Genomic DNA, 20,876 nt, shown 5'->3' with positions numbered 1-20,876 from the left:
TCTCTCTCTCTCTCTCTCTGTGTGTGTGTGTGTGTGTGTGTGTACCTTATAAATCATCTTTAGTCAGATGTTGAATTTTAAGTCGTACAAGCCTTATGGATTGTTTACAATAATTTTGTTCATTGATTTGGTCGAAGTCAAGGATAAGAACCGCTCATGAAGACTAATTCATATAGACATCCCCGCAATTTTTTTGCGTAAAATATGGATAGACTCATTCAAATCCCCATGCCTATTCATCGGCTCCCCATCGCTTATATCTCCCATCTTCCCGTGACAAAATTCATAAAACCTTAGCATCCCTCCTTCAAGTCACCGCCATCATCATCATACACCACCATATTTGCTTTAGTCGCCATCATATACTTCCACTCTATCTTAGAAGACAATGACCAACACCACTCACCACCACAATCATCACCATCGATGCAGTCACAAAATCACCACCACAGTCATCACCATCGATGCATTCACAAAATCATTATCTAGTCTATCAATAGACAAGACTATTTTTAAACCAAATTTGTGAGATATAAAGGAGTAATTGGCTCCAAAATCGTACAAAATTTAGGCAGACAATTCGTTTAAGAGAAAGGTACCTGAAGTGACATCGGCTTCTTCTTTAGCAGCTTCCAGAATCATCTGGAAGGCTCTCGCCTTCGGCTTTGGTGGAATGTTGGGTTTAGTTGCCACTTTCTTTTTCAGGCAATCCCTCGAGATGTGCCCCTCCTCACCACACCCATAGTAGACTTTCTTGGTGATGGTGCATTCGTTGTCATAGTGCCCTGGGTTTCCATATTTGAAGCATGTGACTTCCTCGTCACATTTCCCATGATGCTTCTTCTTGCATTTGTATCACCATTTCGCTTCGCCTCCTCCACCTCCTCTCGAACCAGATTTCGATAATTTATTTTTCTTGTTGGACCCCGAGCGTCTGTCGGACTTCCTCTTCTCACCAACCTCTGACCTCTCCAGACCCTTCTCCCTGATCTGGGTCTCAACATTCTTAGCAGCCCAGATGGTGGCTTTCAATGTGGTTGCTTGCTTAACCATTAGGCCAAAGTCCACTGGTAATACGCGAGCAAACTTATTGACCTTAGAGAGCTCAATTGGAACTAAATATGGAATAAGCTTCATCTTTTCTGTAAAACTAGCAGCGTATTCAATAACGCTCATTCTTCCCTTCTTCATATTCTAAAACTCATTATTGATTTCCAGAAGGTCCTGCTCTGAGCAGTATTGCAATTTCAGTTGCACCATAAAGTCTTCTAAGACATCTTGCCAACTTCTCCCTTGGACATCGAGTCAGCTAACGGCTTCCACCAACTCAACACTCCATATTTTAACAAAGGGATCGCAAGAGCGGTCTTCTGTCTGTTGATGCATTCACAACTTTCAAACATTGTCTCCATTTCAGATATCCAGTTTATAACTTCCACCGGCGTCGGGCTTCCGGATAGACATGGTGGTTTAGATGCCATGAAATCCTTGTACTTGCACCCACGCCCATCATTTCCTCCCTCCAGGTTGTTCTGCCTAACTAACAGTGGATCGGCTTGACCAATAATCCCACTGAAGTTTCCTCCTTCTGACTACCCTCTATTCACTTCGGGCTCTTCAATCAGGATTGAAAGTTCTTCATGATTTTGTCGAAGTAGACGTCTAGTTTCTTCCATCTGATGATCCAACATCGTTTGAATCATCATTTGTACTCTAGCCATTGTCATTGGCTCAGGTGTTGTTGCTACAATAACTACTTGCTCAACCACAGGTGGTTGATTCCTGGTTTCGTTTGCGTTTCCAACTCCACTCTTGTTCTTGCCATTTTTTATATATACACTGAATAGGGTGAATTTAGATCCCCATTCACGATTGATAATTAAATCATTCATATCACCACGAAACGTTTACATGCTAGTTCTAATATTGTTAACATACGCTTAGAAGCCTAAACACATAAGGTCTCCAGATCCGGTTGGCAACAAACCATAGATCCAAACAAATAATTTCATATATGGCAATCATATAATATTTAGCACATAAAAGCATTTTAGGCATCTTTCCTAATATAAACTAGTGCTCGTGTCTTAAAATATAACTGGCATTTATCTCACAATCTTCACTTAGCATTCTAAGTTTAAGTTTAGAAATCCTACAAATTCCTAGTTCACTTAAACTAATGCTTTGATACCAACTGTTACATCCCCAAATTCATGGTCAAAAAAGACCGGTTTAATTTATGCTTTTAAAATAATTTCAGAGTAATCCTTTGATTAAAGAGTAAATTACTGAAATCATCTGTGTGGTTTGGTCAAAATTGCATGTTTGGTCCCTAACTTTTTACTGCACTCAGATTGTCCTTATGGTTTGATTTTGTTGCGTTTTTCGTCCTTACGGTTTGGTCAAAATTGCACGTTTGGTCCCTAACTTTATGTATGTAAAGGACGGAAAACGCAACAAAATCAAACCAGGGGGACGATCCGAGTGCAAAAAAAAGTTAGGGACCAAACATGCAATTTTGACCAAACCATAGGGACGATTTCAGTAATTTACTCTTGATTAAAAGAGTTGCGGAATTTGTTCCCAAAACACAATATGATAAAATAAAGTTTATCAAAGAATTTCTTACAGAAATGTATTTTCATTATATAACAATACTCGGGATGTTATGTTCCGATACAAACCAAAAGTATAAACAGTACAACATAGACATTACAACAGTTATTTACAATTACTGGTTTATAAACAAAATATCTTCACAAGTTGTCCAACTTATGCTCTCGCACCACTACTTGTAATTCAAAGTAACTAAGTGGGTCAGGCCTGGGAGCATGGTGAGCATATAGGGTTTTCAACTCACAATAAATAATTTATTAAGTTCATCAACCAACAATAACCCGATTACCCATTCCCGTTATCCTCACTTTACGACCTTAAAACAACTATTATAAGGGACCTAATGTAGGATTTTTCATCGGGATGGACACTACTGCAAATGGGTTTCCTCAACAATAAAGGTCCTAAAGGAAACCATGTGGGGGATAGAGTACATCGGTGAACACATTGCTCACAATACCTACAAGTTATGAAGCTGTCAGCGTTCCACTGGACTGTCTAGAAAAAGTTTGTGGTCGTCATCCATACTCTGCTAGATGACTGGTTCAACAACCACATCGAGGCCTCTCATCATTTTATCACACATCGACTATCTACCCATGTTTTACCCAACATTATGTAATAAAAATATATACATATATACATTCATATACAACTTAAAACTTGATAAGATATTCATTCCATACACATTCCACACAACAAATAATACATATAAATATATACACATAACATGTATTCTATAGGAGATACTTCATATCTACGTGTTAAAAGAAAGGGAATATACCCTCACTCAAAACATATACTTAATACACTCAAACAATATCTATATTAAAATTGTGTTTATGAAAGAGACTATGCACTCACTTGATAAGACAATGATTCGACAACACTACGGCTCTTATAGTAGTATTCTTTGATGAAACCGGCATATCTTCACACATCGGGCTTCTCGCGGGCAGAGCTTCGGCTTGAAACTCTTTTCTTCTCGGGATCTTCGGAGCTTCGGGACTTGCTTCGGGATGATATCGGGGGCTTCGGGGGTATTTCAAGATGGCTAGGGTTTTCACCCGAACACACGAACCCTAAAAGTTAGGGTTTTCACCCGAACACACGTATGCCCAGTGTACATATGTACGCCCAGCGTACTAGGGCGCACCATAGTACGCTTAGCGTACCACATGTACGCCCATTGTACAATTCAAGCCCCCAAAATAATCACCAATTTTCTACTAGGCCTTCTTAGGGCTAATTACAATCAATTCCAAGGACCAAAATGATATATTTAAATACCAAGGGGAGGAATCAAAAAATACATGAAAGCCCGGGATGTTACACGACCAGACCGGACGCAGACCTAGACCTTTTTTTTGAACCCCCAAGCTAGTTCTCGGTTCTAGGATTTGACCAAAACCGGTCCGATTCCGGGTAAAAACTGGTTTTGGACCTGATTTAAACTTTTGTATTCAATGAAAATTTTTAAACAAGCATATCCCAGTCGTTTTAAGTTGAATTAATATACATTTTTTCAACGTGTAGTTTAGAGTTTGTAGATGATTTTAAATTATAATTTTATAGTTTTTGGTGTAATATTCAATGAACTACAATTCTTCAAAGTTGGGATATCAAAGTTGAAATATTTCAACTTTTCAACAAGAAATTCAAACTTTTGTATTATGTGAAATTCTTTAAACAAACATATCTCATTCGTTTTAAGTTGGGTTGTCATGCGGCTTTTTCCAAAGTTTTGTTTAGAGTTTGTAGATGAATTTAGACTATAATTTTGTTGATTTTGGTGTTATATTCAATGAGTTACAATCTTTCAAAGTTGGGATATCAAAATTGTAATATTTCAGCTTTTCAGCAAGAAATTTGAATGTTGTATTCTTTGAAAATCTTTAAACAAACATATCTCATTCTTTTCAAGTCAGATTGACATGCGATTTCTTCCAACATGTAATTTAGTGTTTGTAGATGAATTTAGACTATAATTTTGATGTTATATTTAATAAGTTACAATCCTTTAAAGCAGACAATTCATGTATTCATGTCATGAAAACGTGTCATCCATTAATTTGACACGATACGATTACACGATAAGAGATAAACTTTATCTTAGTTTTCTAGATGTGTTTGTGTCGTGTCTCTCACAGATTCGTGTATTTGTGTCTTGAATTGTCAGGTCTACTTCAAAGTATGGGATATCAAAACTGAAATATTTCAATTTTTCAGTTATTACTTTCTATTAAATATTAACAACATTTTCGTTTTGTGTTTATGTAGAGATCACACAAGCTTTAAACATGTTAGATTTAGATGACAATGATATGGAGAAAAGGCAAATGTTAGATTTGGTGAACTTGATATATATGTTAGGTGCTTTTATTTGGAAAATTAATATGCAAGTTATAATATTATAGATAAAGTTCGATTAGTTATGTATGAAATATGATCAACTCATGAACTTATTTGATTTAAAGTTCAAACAAATTGTATAAACAATCAAAGTTTGACCGGTCTAACGGGTACAAGAAACAGAAATGTATTTATTTTTATGAGTTGGATCATATCAAACTCAAAGACGTATTCATTTTAACAAATTGTAACGTATCAAACCTAACAACATATTCATTTTAACGGGTTGTATCAAACACAAAAACGTGTTTTAACGACTTGTATTGTATGCATGTAAAGTTGTATCAGTCCAACAGTGTTCAAGAAGCGGAAAAACCGGACTTGGGCTTGGATCTGGTAAGTCTCATCCAGTCCGATTCACCATCCACAATATTCTTCGAAATCGGTCCGATCTAAAAACCAGTCTGGTATGGTCCAAAAGCCGGTTTGATCGGGTGCAAATGCTCAACCTTACCCCCTTTATATCTTCTTTACTTTTTTTCCCTTGAGAAATCACTTTTGTAAAAATAATAATAATATACTAATAATGAAATTTTTGTAAGATTTTCCAAAAAAATCATTTAAGGTTTGTTAACTTTTCCGGAAAAAGTTATAAGTGGTTGGTCCGCTAATTTAAATCGAAACAAGGGGAGATAATTGTATCTTGGTTTTGACTATACGTTTTGCTTTCTGGTCATATTTCCATTTTCCCGTCTTCTCTCTCAATCCAAACCCTTATCAAAACCCTAGAAGTCACGAAAAAAGCTCCAAGCTGCAACAATGGAGTCTGCTCTCTCAACTAGATTACAATCATCGTTCCATCACCAAAAAAATCCATTTTTTAATCCATCCAGTTTAAACCTTATCAACTCAAACCCCTCTTTCCCCCTGTCAAAACAATTTAGACAATCCGCAGTTAAAATCAAGGCCTCCGCCGCCGCTTCCGATGCCACTAAACCCACAAATAACCCCTTCATACAAAGCCTCAAGCTCGCCGCTCGCGCCATCGTATTCTCCGCCACTGCCGCTGTCGTTATCTCTAAATTTCAACAATACCCCGCCATGGCCGAACCCAGTATCCAGAGTGTCGTAACAACAGAACCCGCAACACCTGAAGAAAGTCAAGAAAACCTTTTACCGGAGTTTCTGGAGTCGAACTCCGAAGCGATTTCCGCCATGAAAACTTTACTCGAACAGAAATTAGAAGCAGGGGAGGATGAAGAGAGCTTAAAAATCTTAAAAAAGCTCGTTTCTGCCCAACCCGAAAACATCGACTGGAAATTCCTGATGGCGAGATTGTTGAATGAAATGGGCGAGGTGGAACCTGCTCGAGCTGCATTGGAAGAAATTTTGACCCAAAATCCACTTTCTTTCGAAGCGTTATTTGAGAACGCATTGTTGATGGACAGTTGTGGAGAGGGTGATGCAGTGATCAAGAGATTAGAAAAAGCTTTGGAGATTGCAGAGGAGGAAAATAAGGAGAAAGAAGCAAGAGATGTACGCTTGATCATAGCTCAAGTTCAGTTTTTGCAGAAAAACATTGATGAAGCATTGAGGAGCTATGATGAGCTTCTTAGTGAAGACCCAAATGATTTTCGACCATATTTTTGTAAAGGAATGATATATAGTTTGATGGACAAGAACGATGAAGCTAAAGTTCAGTTTGCCAAGTATCGTGAGCTTTCACCCAAGAAATTTGAGGTGGAAGGATACATTCGATCACCATTGTCAAGAATGAAGCTTTTTGGGACTGATGACCAGAATTGATTCATGGGTATTTTCCAAGAGTTTGAAACAGAGAGACGATGTCGTTTGATCCTAACCAATGTAGCAGGCGGTATGTCATTGATTTACTGCAAAATAAACATGATAATACGGTTTTTGATGGTTTCAGTATGAACTTTATGGTGCCCTTTTATGGGTGAAGTGTAACTTGTTTCAGTTTAATTGTTTCAAGTATTTGTTCGAATAAGAAACAACTAATGTTTACAATATTTTTGGATTCCAAACGTGAATCTTTAGTTTTGGGTCATTTGGGCATCGTTTGTCTATAAATATTAATCTAGCTAAGCTTCCTCTCGTGTTCACTTTCACTGCTTCTTGAGTTATAAACTTTCAATTAGTTCGAAATTAGATGGAAAATTCTGGTCCTTTTTTTTTTTAATCTTGAACTTGTTATGGTGGGATCTTAGATCTGTTCATTCACTTGATGAAGAGCATGATTTAGGTAACCATCGTTTGTTGGAAGAAATTACTGAACTCCTAAGTAATTAATTAATTAATGAGGAATAGTTCGTTGGTTACAAGTGATGGATCTATTGATTAATCGTTCTTCTAACAAAAGAAAAGCAAGGTCATTGTAAATCACAAAAAAAAAAAAAAAAAAAAAAAAAAAAAAAAAAAAAAAAGAATTGTCATGTGAGTTGTTTGTAATTTACTCGCTATATCAATGAAAAATAAGGCAAATATTAAAACACAAGCACACCACAAGTATAGAATCAGCAGAAAAATAAAAGAACACGATTTCACTAGATTTATGAAATCTAAATATGTCCATGGGCAAACAAGAGAGGATTTTATTGATATTGTTGAACTACACCTTTCTATTTGGCTTAGGTTACAATAATTCATAGGAAAACTATTTATAGAAAGAAATTTACCTAAACATTGGAAATAAGGTCAAACTTGAGAGAGACCCGACAAATCTAGCTCATGACACATTTTGAAGACTAATCTGATATAAAATCTCAACACACTAATGGACTCATGGTCACTTGTTGCACACCTTATGGTGAGATATGTTGTAGAACACAACATAACTAGTCCGATAAGGCAGAAAAAGGTAAATAAACCAAGCTCCTCATATACACGAAGAACACAAAACTTGGGTTTATAATGGTAGATGACCAATCGTGGATTCTAACCTTTTTGTCCAGGACCTGATTTTTTTTACCATTTTTTTAATTAAGCTAAAAAATTATCATTGACAATGCATACTTGGATGAAATATGCTACCAAGGGATTTGAAGCAAACCAGTGGTGGGAAGTAAGAAAGTGCAAAGACTAAAGATGAATGTATATTGTTGTGGCAACTTCTCAATAAGTTCTCCACCATTTAGAATTTGGCATTCAATCCTAATGAATCTTCCGAATTTTGAAAAGAAATAGCTAGATATATAGTTTTTTTAACCGATAAACCTAATATATTTCTAAGCTACTCTTAATTCCACATACATCTCAAACGAGATTTGAACCTTTAACCTTGAATATGGATTGCAGTACACCTGAAACCATTAGACTAGTAAGAGGAAAATATATTAGGTTAGCCCTTTTTATTAATTTGGTCTATGAGTTTTTGCTTTTTGGTCTCTTTAGTTATAGTTTTTATTGATTAGAGTTGAGGGTAAAATTGTCATATTTAAAAATATAATAACCAACTAGTTAGATTTAACAGTGAAAGGACCAACTATGCAAGAAATGAAACCACATAGACACAATCTATCAAACTTCATGTAGGTTGAACTAAATTGCAAATTGTCACACCCCCAAACCAAGGATGGTGGAAACGCCCGGGGGTGGAGGACTTCATGTACAGTATCACAACAACGTGTATAATAGTGCTCAAAGTAAATACAACAATCATAAATATAATTAAAAAAGTTACACCAAAGTATATGTTTACATGCTTCAAAATCAATTACATTATGCTGACAAAAATAAATTGTTGACGGTTTAACGTCCCATCCTCAAAGCGCTGAAGTTTTCCTGTTTCACTGATTTCCTGAGAATACAAGTAGTTTTGAAAAAGTGTCATCAATTAAGTTGGTGAGTTCATAAGAGTTTTGTTTGAAGTAGAAACCGTTTTCCTTGTAAAATCGATATAGTTTGATTTCCAGAAAATCCAATATTTTCTTAGTTAAGTGTGAATAGAAATATTCATATATGATGCATTAATGAACCCTAGAATGACCCGTAGAGTTCCTCTATAATCATCCAACGCATATAAGTTATATAAGGTTTAAATTAGACAAAACGTTGAATATAATGGGTCTGCCCTAGGTCCACAACCCAACGAGGAACAGGAGATGAGGCGGGCCCCACCAATTCTAAGCCAATCGAGACTAAATTCTTATATGACTCAAACATATACGCTCAGCGATTATAGTTGAAGTCTAACGATTCTAGATGAAATATAGTTTTAATATCATAATAACTATCTTAAGTGAACCTGGTACTTTGTATCGGTACCCCCTTTTTGTATAAAGACCTGACACTTTGTATTTGTACCCCTTTTTGTATAAAAACCCGATACTTTGTATTTGTACCCCTTTTTGTGTATAAACCCGACACTTTGTATTTGTACCCCTTTTCGTATAAAAACCCGGTACTTTGTATTTGTACCCCCTTTTGTATAAAAACCCGGTACTTTGTATTTGTACCCCCTTTTGTATATAAACCCGACACTTTGTATTTGTACCCATTTTTGTGTATAAACCCGACACTTTGTATTTGTACCCCTTTTCGTATAAAAACCCGATACTTTGTATTTGTACCCCCTTTTGTACGAGTATGTTATGTAAATGATCATAAACTATACCTATTATAGTTTATTAAAATGTTTGAAATGTATATGTACCCTAACTATACCTGTTATAGTTTAGTATATTTCTTTGTGGTGTTTAAGAATCCCATTCTATGTAAATCAAATGTATAGTACAATATAGCTGTAACGCCCGTGTTTCTGGGCTTGCCATTTTTAGCAATGTAATAGTCTAGGTTAACCTTTGTAACTCAACTTGAAATAATAAGAATGTATTATTTGTGAATTATGTGAATTATGTGATTTATGTGTTTATTTTCTTGATTTTTTATAATTTAATGAATTAAGAATAAAATAAGCATTAAAATTAAAGTGTGAGATAATCCCGATATCTTTGCATAAAGTTGTAGTGGTCGAAACAAGGATTCCGGAGATATAAGGAATGCCAAAATCCGAGTTATAACGAAGAAGTTATGACCTGTCGAAGTTTCGAGACAGAACCGGCACGACGCCGAGTGACGTAAAATATGAATTTAAGATAGAGCGATATTTAGCCTTAGCAATCTAAAAGAAAGTCGTAGATTTCGTTAAACCGAGAGCGTGCATAAAAGGAACGCCCAAATCTGACTTTGTATGAGGAAGTTATGATTTTCTGAAGTTTCGACGTGGCAGTATGCAGCCCGAATACTCGATTTGAGATCGAGCGGTTTTTAGCTGAAACAATCTAAATGAGAATCGAAGATCTTGTTGTTAGTACCGAAGCAATGAAAAGTTAGGCGAGAACGGACGTCAGACGAAGAAGTTATGAATTTATAACGAAGTTTTTCTGTCCCGGCCTTCTAAAAATAAATAATAAAAATAAAAGTCAAAATTAGCCGACGGAGTCTAAACGAAAGTTGTAGAGCGTAGTCTCACCTTCGCGTGGATATAAAGAACGTCGAAAACGGAGTTCGTATGAAGGAGATATGAATTTTTGAAGTTTTAATAAATATTTTATATTTATTTTTATTTTACTCCGATATTATCCGAAGAGAGGAGAGGCGGTCTATCCGAAGTACGCAGCGCGTACTGCTGTACGCCCCGCGTACAACATAGGGCACTCGAGTTCTACGGAGTAGCGAGTCGTATGCAATGACGGAGATGGACCGATGACGTAAGCGCTGACGACCACCAAGGCGTACGCCCCGCGTAGCCTTGTACGCCCCGCGTACTTGCGAGGGTTCAGCAACTATAAAAGGAGGTCCGAAGCAGCCGAGTTTTCTTTTACAAATTCTTCATTTTCTCTCATCTTTTGCCTCGATTTGCGTGCCGATTGCATCCCGAAGCCCCGGTAATATTCCCGAGTCCCGAAGCGAGTCCCGAGATCCCGAAGATCCCGAGAAGTGCGGTTTCCGAGCCGAAGCTCTGCCCGCGAGAAGTTCGATTTTCGTAGAGATCTTCCAGATCTGCGGAGGATTACTACTTCTGCAAGCCGTAGTGCTGCCCGATCATCTTCTGATCAAGTGAGTGTGTAGTTACTTTCATTCCAACACAATATTATGAAGTATTTCCTATAAAATACGTGTTATGTGTATATATTTGGTTGATATACGTGTGAGTGTATATTCACTCTCTTCTATCTTATAGATCTGAAGTATTCTCTATGAAATACGTGTTATGTGTGTATGTCTCATCTGTTATGTGAAAAATGTTTTGATTGAGCATGCTATACAGGTTTTGAAACTACGTATAAAAATGTATATTTTATCTACTGATATGTTGGGTAGAACATGGGTAGATAGTTGGTGTGTAATAAACAGATGAGAGGCCTCGATGTTGTTTTGATCAGTCATCTAGCGGAATTTAGATGACGACCACGGACTTTTCTAGATAGTCCAGTGGAACGCTAGCAGGCTCATAACCTGTAGGTGTTAATGAACTTGGGTGTTCATTCGCTGTATTCCATCCCCCCATGGTTGCCTTATTTGACTTATATTGCTGAGGAACCCCCGAAGCATGTGTAGTCGCCCCGATGAAATATTCTTAGACTAGGTCCCTTGTGTTAGTTATTTAGGGACATAAAGTGAGAATAACGGGAATGGGTAACTGGGTTATTGTTGGTTGATAATAATTAATTTAATTATTTATTTTGGGTTGAAAACCCTATATGCTCACCAGGCTCCCAAGCCTGACCCACTCAGTTGATTTATTTTACAGGAAGTGGCGCAAGAGCTTAAGATGGGCGAACATCAAGTTGTTTTGTTTACAAGTCTGTATATGTATATATTTGTTGAAAGACTTGTAATGCTATCGTTTATGCTTTATGATCTGTATCGGAACATGACATCCCAACTTTTGATTATGAAACGAAATCATACTTCTTTATGAAATGTTTTGATAAATATCTATTTTATCATGTTTTGTTTTTGGGAACAAATTCCGCATCTCTTTTAAAATTAAAAGGATTTACTCTGAAAATTATTTTAAAAAGCATAAATGAAATCGGTCTTTTCGGGCCGAGATTTTGGGGATGTCACAATAGCTATGTTTAACTTGCTTTGTTTTGTACTAATGATTATGATGGAGGATTCTTATAAATTCAGTAAGTAATTTCCTATTATACAAATATCTCATAACAAGAAATACATGAAATATATGAAGTCATCAAAGACTTAACACTTTGCTCAACATGTTACAAAGTGTTTTGATAGTTAGAAGTTGTTAACTAATTCTTAATCTTTCTGCATTGTTTTAGAAAAATCATAGAAAAATCATACGAAGTCGAAAACTAGATCCGTAAATTCTGAGAGTTCCCAAAATGTGTCTAGTTTACTCATAATTTTTATTACGATTTTTAATGACCTCCAACTTGGGTGAAAAAGTCCATAATCACAGACTGGTCCGGATTGTTGTTTGAAATGATAGGCAGTTTTGTAAAAATCACCATAAATTGTAGAAAAATCGTATGGAGATGTGCAAGTATTCATTTTAAAGCTAAGAACTTGAACTATTTTCACCTTATACAGTTTTGAAAACAAAAATGTTTAAGTTGCCCAAAACAGTCCGTGAATGGAGTTGAACTTTTCTGATGAAGGCTGTTAGAAAAGTTTAGTTATGTTCTTGGTGTTTTAACTTGTATTCCCCCCCCCCCCTCCCCCTAAAAACTTGAGAAAACATTAAAATGTAGGGGTATGAACTCACCTTGAGTGATTTCAGTAGATAAGTGTTGAAGAAGAGAAGTGTTCAACCCAAGAACACTTGAAGAATCACTTGAAGATTCGAAGATCTAACATCATAGTTATGGAGTTTGTGTAAGCAATCAATGATTTGAGTAGAATGAAGTGCAATAATCATAAGGAGGATGAATTATACTTACTAAGAGTGGAAGAACACTTGAAAATCAGCCTTGAATTTCGAATTTGGTAGAGAAAAAGTTTGAGAGAAAAGTGGTGTTTGATACTTGGTGAAATGAGAGCAAATGAGAGAAATGAGGAGAGAGGATGTTTTGTTCCAGCTCTAAAAACGTGGGAATGGGTGGAAATTGAGTGTAAGGGACATTGAAGTGACCTAGGTAAGGTGGGGAGGTGTGGCTGGTCATAGAGTGGGTGTGGGGTGGTTGCTTGTGATATAAGTTAAGGCAAGGTCAACACTCCACCTTAAATAAATCCTCCATTAGATTTTTATTATTTAGATAATGATTTTCATGAAAATATGTTTAGATTATAAATATTTAGGGTTTATTATGTTAAAATATAATTTCTGGAGAAAATCCCGCGTTAAAATCACGAAGAACGGGCTTAAAATGTTAAAAATATCAAAAATGGGCTAAAAGTGACAAAATTCCGAAATCTGGTCGAGGCTCGGCCTTCTGATGCTAGAACCGAGAGGAGAGAGGGAAGAAACCGAGAGGGGAGAAGAAACCAAGAGAAGAGAAGAGAGAGAGAGAGCAGAGACCAAGAGCAGAGGCGAGGAGACAGAGAGGCGGGAGAAGACCAAGATGCGAGCAGAGACAGAGAGGAGAGAAGGAGACAGAGACCGAGAGGAGAGAAGGCCGAGAGAAGGCAGAGACCGAGAGTAGGCGAGGAGACAGAGAGGCGAACAAGGGAACCGAGAAGCGGGCAATGGAACTGAGAAGGGACAGAGACCGAGAGCAGAGGCTCGGTCCTCGCGAGTTTCGGCCCGAGAGGCCTCTCATCTTGGTTTCGGTTCCTAAGAAGGGTTTTGGTTCCTAAAACCTATTTTACTCGTTTTCACTCCGTTTTGAGCCGTTTTTGACCCGGTTAAAGGTCGGAATGACCCGAATGATTCTAAAATATTACGGGAATTTTTGAGAGAGATTTGGGAGAGATTTCACATACTTGGAGAGATTTGGGAGAGATTTGACATTCTTGGAAAGATTTCTCATACAAAGAGATATTTGAGAGATATTTCACATACTTGGAGAGATTTGGGAGAGATTTTACATCCTTGGAGAGATTTCACATACTTGGAGAGATTTGGGAGAGATTTGACATTCTTGGAGAGATTTCTCATACAAAGAGATATTTGAGAGAGATTTAGAGAAAACGATTGGGAGATGTTTCATTTGTGACCTTTTTGAGTGTCCGGCTTTGCAATGATGGGTCCGTAAACCCTGTAAAGCCTTGTTTAAGGATCTTACACACTCCCGATGAGTATGCAACATTGTTTTAACGGTTTGGCTTGCCACTTACCACAGTTTTAGGTTAAGGAGATCTAGTTGTACGTACTTTTCGATTTATGATTTCTCATCAGAATAACGAGTTGTTTAGTAAATACATAACGTAAGCCCTAGTACACAAGGGTTAGTTGAGTTGACCGGTTTGACTTGTTGACTTTATTTGACTTGTTGACTTTATTTGACTTTGAATTTACCAGAATTTGATGGTTGTCACACAAATTTAGCCAAACCAAATCTACCATTTTGTAATTTAATTAATTATAAAAAAAATATCGTATTGATTTTAAATAAATCCAACCATGTTTGACACAAATTAAATAGTTAACTTTCATCTAATTTTGTCATTTTAGATTTTGTTTGGTATTTCTAAATTAATTTATTTTTTGAGCTTATCATAATATAGTTGTTGAGATTCCAAAAATAATTTATTGTAGTTTGTAATATACTAAAATGTGTTTGAGAAAATTTATTTTTTTGTTTATAAAGTTAACTTATGAATAAGTTATCTCTAGCTAATTAAAATATTAGCTTAAGCAAACATTTTAATTAGCAAATTGATAAGTTAAAAAGTAAAACACATCCTTTAGTATAGAGTAAATTACACGAATGGTCCTTATGGTTTAGGTTAATTTACACGTTTGGTTTTTAACTTATTTTTTTTAATTCAGAATGTCCCTATTGTTTGTTTTTATTACACGCTTGGTCTTTGTCTTACCTAAAAAGACTATTTTTCCCTTGATTTTTTAATTTATTTAAATAAACACACTCTCAACCCCACTCCCCTCACCTTGCCCTACCTATCCCATCATTTTTCCATATTCAGATAATAGTCTTTTTAGGTAAGACAGGGACCAAGCGTGTAACAAAAACAAATAGAAGGGACCAAACGCGTAACAAAAACAAACAGTAAAGACCTTCCGAGTTAAAAAAGTAAGTTAGGAACCAAACATGCAAATTACCCCAAACTATAGGACCATTCGTGTAATTTAATCTTCAGTATATTTAGAAGAGATGTCCATGGCAGTGGTGCATAACCAACCAGCTTCTTTTTGTTAGTGAGTGTTAAATTACTAAAGAAAAATCCAACAAGGATGATAATGTAAAGGTATATATAAACACGCACTCCTTTCTTTTTCTTCTTCTTCTTCCTCCTTCCATTTCATTTCCATGCCTTATCCCCTCCAACAGCAATGGCTATTTCCACCTCTTCTTCAGGCTTCCGGATTAGCCTGCATCAACAAAACCCCCAAAAAACTCAACTTCAATCCTTCAAAAACCTCACCAATTCTTCTCTTTCTCTTTCCTCTCTCTTCATCTTCTTCAAGAATCATGATCCTCAATTCCTCCAGCAGCAATTTTCCACCACCCATCTTAGAAGATAACTCCGCTGATTCCCCCCTGCTTGAACTGGACCTGCAACTCCAGGATTCTCAAAATTCTTCTGTACCCGATTCGGACGATCGTAACCTCTTGATCCGCAATCTGTTAAAGGATTCAAAAACTGAAGAAAGGGGTTTTGAATGTTATCAGAAAGCTAAGAGAAATCCCGATTTTGTACCCCAAAGGTCAACTTTGCATCATCTCATCAGGTACTCAATGCGTTTGAACAACTGGAATTTGGTGTGGTCAATTTCTGAAGATTTTAGGAAATTTAATGTCTACCCAGATGCTTCAAACTGTTCCAGATTAGTCAGTAGTTGCATTAGAAATAGAAGATTTAAACTTGCTAATAATTTGCTTCAAATTCTGCAATCCGAGAAAGAAGTTGCCGGCGTAAGCTTTAATTCCGCCATGAAAGCCTACAACAAGCTTCATATGTACAGTAGCGCTGTTAACGTCTTCGAAATAATGAAATCTTCGAGTATCAAATTAGATGCAGAAAGTTACAGCCATGCAATGGAAGCTTATCTTAAAATGGGAAAGAACGAGACTGTCTTCTCATTGTTTAAAGAATTCGAATCCAGTGAAATCGAACAGACATCGTTTTGCACTCAAATTTACAGAGTTTTATGCGAATCTTTAGGCCGATTAGGAAAACCCTTCGAAGCTCTAGATTTCTTCAGAGAAATGACGAAAAAGGGTTTCCCAGAGGACCCATCTTTTTACTCCTCGCTAATCTCTTCATTTGTAAGCATTCAAGAAGTGAAAACAGCAGAAGAGCTTTTACAGGAAGCCGAGGCCAAAAAGATGTTAAGAGACCCTTCGGTGTTCTTAAAGCTTGTGTTAATGTACATTGAACTACCCGATTCAATGGACAAAACTCTCGACATTGTTTCATCTATGAAAAAAACGAACCTTAGAGTTTCTGATTGTATCTTTTGTGCCATTGTGAATGGATTCTCCAAGAAAAAAGGACCAAATTCTGCCATTAAAGTGTATCAAGATTTAGTCTCGGAGGGGCACGAACCAGGGCAAGTGACCTACGCTTCAATCTTGAACATATACTGTCGCATCGGTCTCTATGAAAAAGCCGAAGGGGTATTTTCGGAAATGGACAAAAAGGGGTTCGATAAATGTGTGGTGGCGTACTCTAGCATGATTGCAATGTACGGGAAAACCAACAGGATTCGGGACGCGATGAGACTTGTTGCTAAAATGAAAGAAAAAGGTGTCGAGCCAAACGTGTGGATTTACAATTCTCTCCTTGATATGCATGGGAGAGTGTTGAATTTAAGGCAAGTAGAGAAGATATGGAAAGAGATGAAAAGAAGGAAAGTTATGCAGGATAAAGTGAGTTATACGAGTGTTATAAGTGCATATAGTAAGGCGAGGGAGTTTGAGACATGTATTAAGTATTACAATGAGTATAGGCTTAATGGTGGTGGGATTGATAGGGCAATGGGTGGGATTATGGTGGGGGTGTATTCGAAGATGAGCAGAGTGGATGAAGTTGTGAAGCTTTTGCAGGATATGAAAATGGAAGGTACAAAGTTAGATGCAAGGCTTTATCGATCTTCATTGCATGCTTTACGGGATGCGGGTGTGCAAATTCAGGGGAAATGGTTGGAAGAAAGCTTTGGCCCATGAGGATGAAACTACATGTAGCAAAGTGTTCGTCCTCCTACGTTATATAGATATGAACATATATGATAGTGGACAAATTAATAATTTTTTTTATTATAACTTTAATTTAAATGTTATTAGTTTAAATGTAATTAAAACAATTTTCGTCTAAACCCTTAAATATTATTTGAGTAACATAATTTGTAGCTGCCTCAACAAATACAAAAATGCATATATAACTATATATTCACTACCGACCCAAAATTTACTTAATAAATTCATTTTTTCACATCTACTAGAAATTTATTGAAATTAGTAGCCATCTGTTTATAAGTTAAAAAGGAAGTAGAATGAATCGACACACATATAAAAAAATTGTAAAAGAATGCAAGTATAAAGAAAAAGGTTGTAAAAAAATTGGAGAAAATTATAAAAAACTAAAAAAGATTTAAATTTTAACAAATAAAAAAATTGGACGATTTTTATAGTTTTTGACCGATTTGTAAAAGAAGTTAAAGGTTAGGAAAATTTCGTAAATAAAGGAAAGCAGGCCGTGTTTGGGATGGACTGTTGGATGCCAAAAGAAATTGATCTCGGCCCATATCCATATTATTCACATTGCTGTCAAATATTCAAAGGTTAAAATTCGTGGAAACCACGAGTTAATAAAATAAAAAGATAAATATAAATTATAATAAAAAGTAAAAGATTTATAAAATTTTATTAATTTAGATCGACATAACTTTTGCCTATAAATTTATAATAATTAGTTAAAAGTTAAAATATACATTATTTGAATATCCGTAAACCCAAATACATGGATTTTGCAACTAAAAAAACAACATATTTGGCTTTGGTTGGGTTTTAGCAAAAGCAAAAAAAAAAAAAAAAAAAAAAAAAAAAAAAAAAAAAAAAAAAAAAAAAAAACCTGTACATCCTTGTTTATAACATTTAATACAATTGAGATTTATATAGTTATGTTATAAACTAACATGTAGTGTCTCTTAATTACAGTAATAGAATGGAAAATGATATTTTTAATAAATTAACATACTATGTTTGATTGATATAATCTAACTGGTATTTAGCATGTAATTTTAATCTATTATTTAAATTTAAAAGTAAGCTAAATTTCCTTGAATATACTATATCATTGAAATTTTTTTATTTAGCGATTATATAGGGTTAATATTATAAAATCTTTAAATTTTTAATCCGTAATTGGAAAAAGCCAATTTTTTTTTTATTATTATTGCTATGGTCACAACTTTTTCACATAATTATTATTCTAGCCCACTTAACGAGTTTTATGGTTAACTTGATTAAATTTTTTGCAAAATCAGTCCTAAAAGTTCATATTTGGTCCCTAAGGTTTGGAAAAAATTACACCACATGATTTCTTAACTTTATTTTCCGTTTTTTGTATACTTTATCTATTTTTGGTTTTTTTTTATAAATATATATACATTTTTTATTTTCTTTTTTGTATATACTTTATTTATTTTCATTTTTTAACTTTATTTTTCATCAATTTGATTTATTTACCTTTTTTATCTTTTGTTTTCTATTTTATAGTGTATATATAGAGTATATTAGAGTTTTTTTATTTTTTTTTTCACATTTCTTTTCGTATTATATTTTAATTTTTTCATCTTTTTAATTTTTTCTTATTTTTTTCTTATTTGTTATGAAGTCTTGTTGGGCAGAAAGAGCAGCAAAATCACCGTCGGGTGGCTATATTTGTGATGACCGAGAGCAGGTGAAGGCATCATTTGTTGACCGACAACAGTAGGTGGAACATCGATGTTGTTGTAGGATGTTCATAATGGTCCAAGGAAATCGTGGTGCTAAGAAAAATCTTGCCAGTATGCAGTTTGAGCTAAAAAATATGCTTGATTGTATCCCAGTATGCTTCGATTTCCTAAAAAATAATGAAAAATCATAGACATGTTTGTATTACCCCTAGAAGCAACCCATCCATTATTTTTATCTCGATTATATTTATTTTTTTAATTTTCCATAGGACATAGTTGAGGAGTAAAGAGCCGTTGAGGAGGTAAGGGGAGCATCACCGAGTGGTTCTGTCATCTCTTCACAAGACTTATGGTTGAGTAATATATTTTTTGCTTCAAGGAAAGACAGAAATGAATTTGTGTTGGTAATAACACCAACTATTAGGACTGATTTTGAAAATAAAAAAATATAATACTCTAATATACTCTATATATACACTATAAAATAGAAAACAAAAGAAATATGAAAAAAAAAAACCAAAAAAAACTCTAATATACTCTATATATACACTATAAAATAGAAAACAAAAGATAAAAAGGTAAATAAATTAAATTGATGAAAAATAAAGTTAAAAAATGAAAATAAATAAAGTATATACAAAAAAGAAAATAAAAATGTATATATATTTATAAAAAAAAAAACGAAAATAAATAAAGTATACAAAAAATGATAAATAAAGTTAAAAAATCATGTGGTGTAATTTTTTCCAAACCTTAAGGACCAAATATGAACTTTTAGGACTGATTTTGCAAAAAATTTAACCAAGTTAACCATAAAACTCGTTAAGTGGGCTAGAGTAATAATTCTGTGAAAAAGTTGTGGCCACAACAATAATAATAAAAATATTATGGTTTTTTCCAATTACGTGTTAAAAATTTAGGGTTTTTATAATATTAACCCATTATATTATAACATAATTTTAAAGTAAATAATATTTTTTTTGCAAACTTGGAAAACCATTTGCAGGTGTCGGTAAATAACTAAAAAAAGCAAGTCAAGCAACCACTTGCGTATAATCTCCACATGTGAATGGGATGAAAGAGTTCAAATCATTATGTAAAATATAAACAACCCACTCATTCTTAACATTATTATTCAGTAATGATCAACTTATACACATAGATACAGAAATAATCATCTAATTAACAATATAGCAATGTGATTATAATAAACCAAAACATTCCAACCCTAAACATATAATAAAAAAAAAACATTGAACTTTCCATGTTAAGGAATTATACTTCGAGAAATCAACCTAAATAAGTAGATCTTTCAAAAGTATAATGTTGTAATCGGAAGAAATGAATATATGATGTTATTATAAAAAAATAAATTTCTTTCAAATTACAAAAATATCTACAAATTGAAAAAATTTATTATATCAATGAAAAAAATGTTGGAATATAAAGTTTTAAAATTGTGTAAATTGGATTAACCATCTAGGAACCAAAGAGTGTTACAAATTGAATGAAACATTTGAGAATTCCAATTACTATACCATAAAAATATATAATATATTGACTTAACCATCAAGGATATAAAATGTTACATAATAAAAGTTCAAAATTTTATTTTAAAAATGAATCGTTGTACCTTCCATGTTAAGACAATGTACATTTAAAAATCAATCCTAATGTACATTTAAAAATCAACCCAATGTGTAGATTTTTCAAAATTTTATGTTTTAATAACTTTGTTTAGATTATTTAAAAAATTATTTTTTATTGTAATTTTTATTATATTTTTAAAGACATTTATCTCGCATAGAATATACATTTTATATTTTTCGATAAAGAAATATAATTTATGACAAATGATTTAAAGAATATACATTTAAAAAAAATTAAGTATATT

General features: G+C 34.4%; 2 protein-coding genes across 2 annotated transcripts; both read left to right on the top strand.

Moving 5' to 3' along the window:
• Window positions 1-5,659: 5,659 nt before the first annotated feature.
• Window positions 5,660-7,100, top strand: LOC145034854 (Protein prenylyltransferase superfamily protein). The gene has a single exon (XM_078983402.1). It carries the CDS (start codon window positions 5,788-5,790, stop codon window positions 6,772-6,774), a length of 987 nt encoding a protein of 328 aa, XP_078839528.1. The 5' UTR covers window positions 5,660-5,787; the 3' UTR covers window positions 6,775-7,100.
• Window positions 7,101-15,270: 8,170 nt separating this feature from the next.
• Window positions 15,271-17,409, top strand: LOC145034853 (pentatricopeptide repeat-containing protein At5g13770, chloroplastic-like). Its single transcript, XM_078983401.1, has one exon. It carries the CDS (start codon window positions 15,393-15,395, stop codon window positions 17,250-17,252), a length of 1,860 nt encoding a protein of 619 aa, XP_078839527.1. The 5' UTR covers window positions 15,271-15,392; the 3' UTR covers window positions 17,253-17,409.
• The last annotated feature ends 3,467 nt before the right edge of the window (window positions 17,410-20,876 follow it).

Source organism: Lactuca saligna, chromosome 3 (assembly GCF_052625555.1).
Source record: "Lactuca saligna cultivar CGN05327 chromosome 3, ASM5262555v1, whole genome shotgun sequence".
Lineage (NCBI taxonomy): Eukaryota > Viridiplantae > Streptophyta > Magnoliopsida > Asterales > Asteraceae > Lactuca > Lactuca saligna.
The sequence above is the reverse complement of the archived record's forward strand: the minus strand, read 5'-3'. Positions and strand labels throughout refer to the sequence as shown.

Bases quoted from the DNA above. Each gene is read 5' to 3' on its own strand.
- LOC145034853 (XM_078983401.1), top strand. From the start codon at position 15,393: ATGCCTTATCCCCTCCAACAGCAATGGCTATTTCCACCTCTTCTTCAG.
- LOC145034854 (XM_078983402.1), top strand. From the start codon at position 5,788: ATGGAGTCTGCTCTCTCAACTAGATTACAATCATCGTTCCATCACCAA.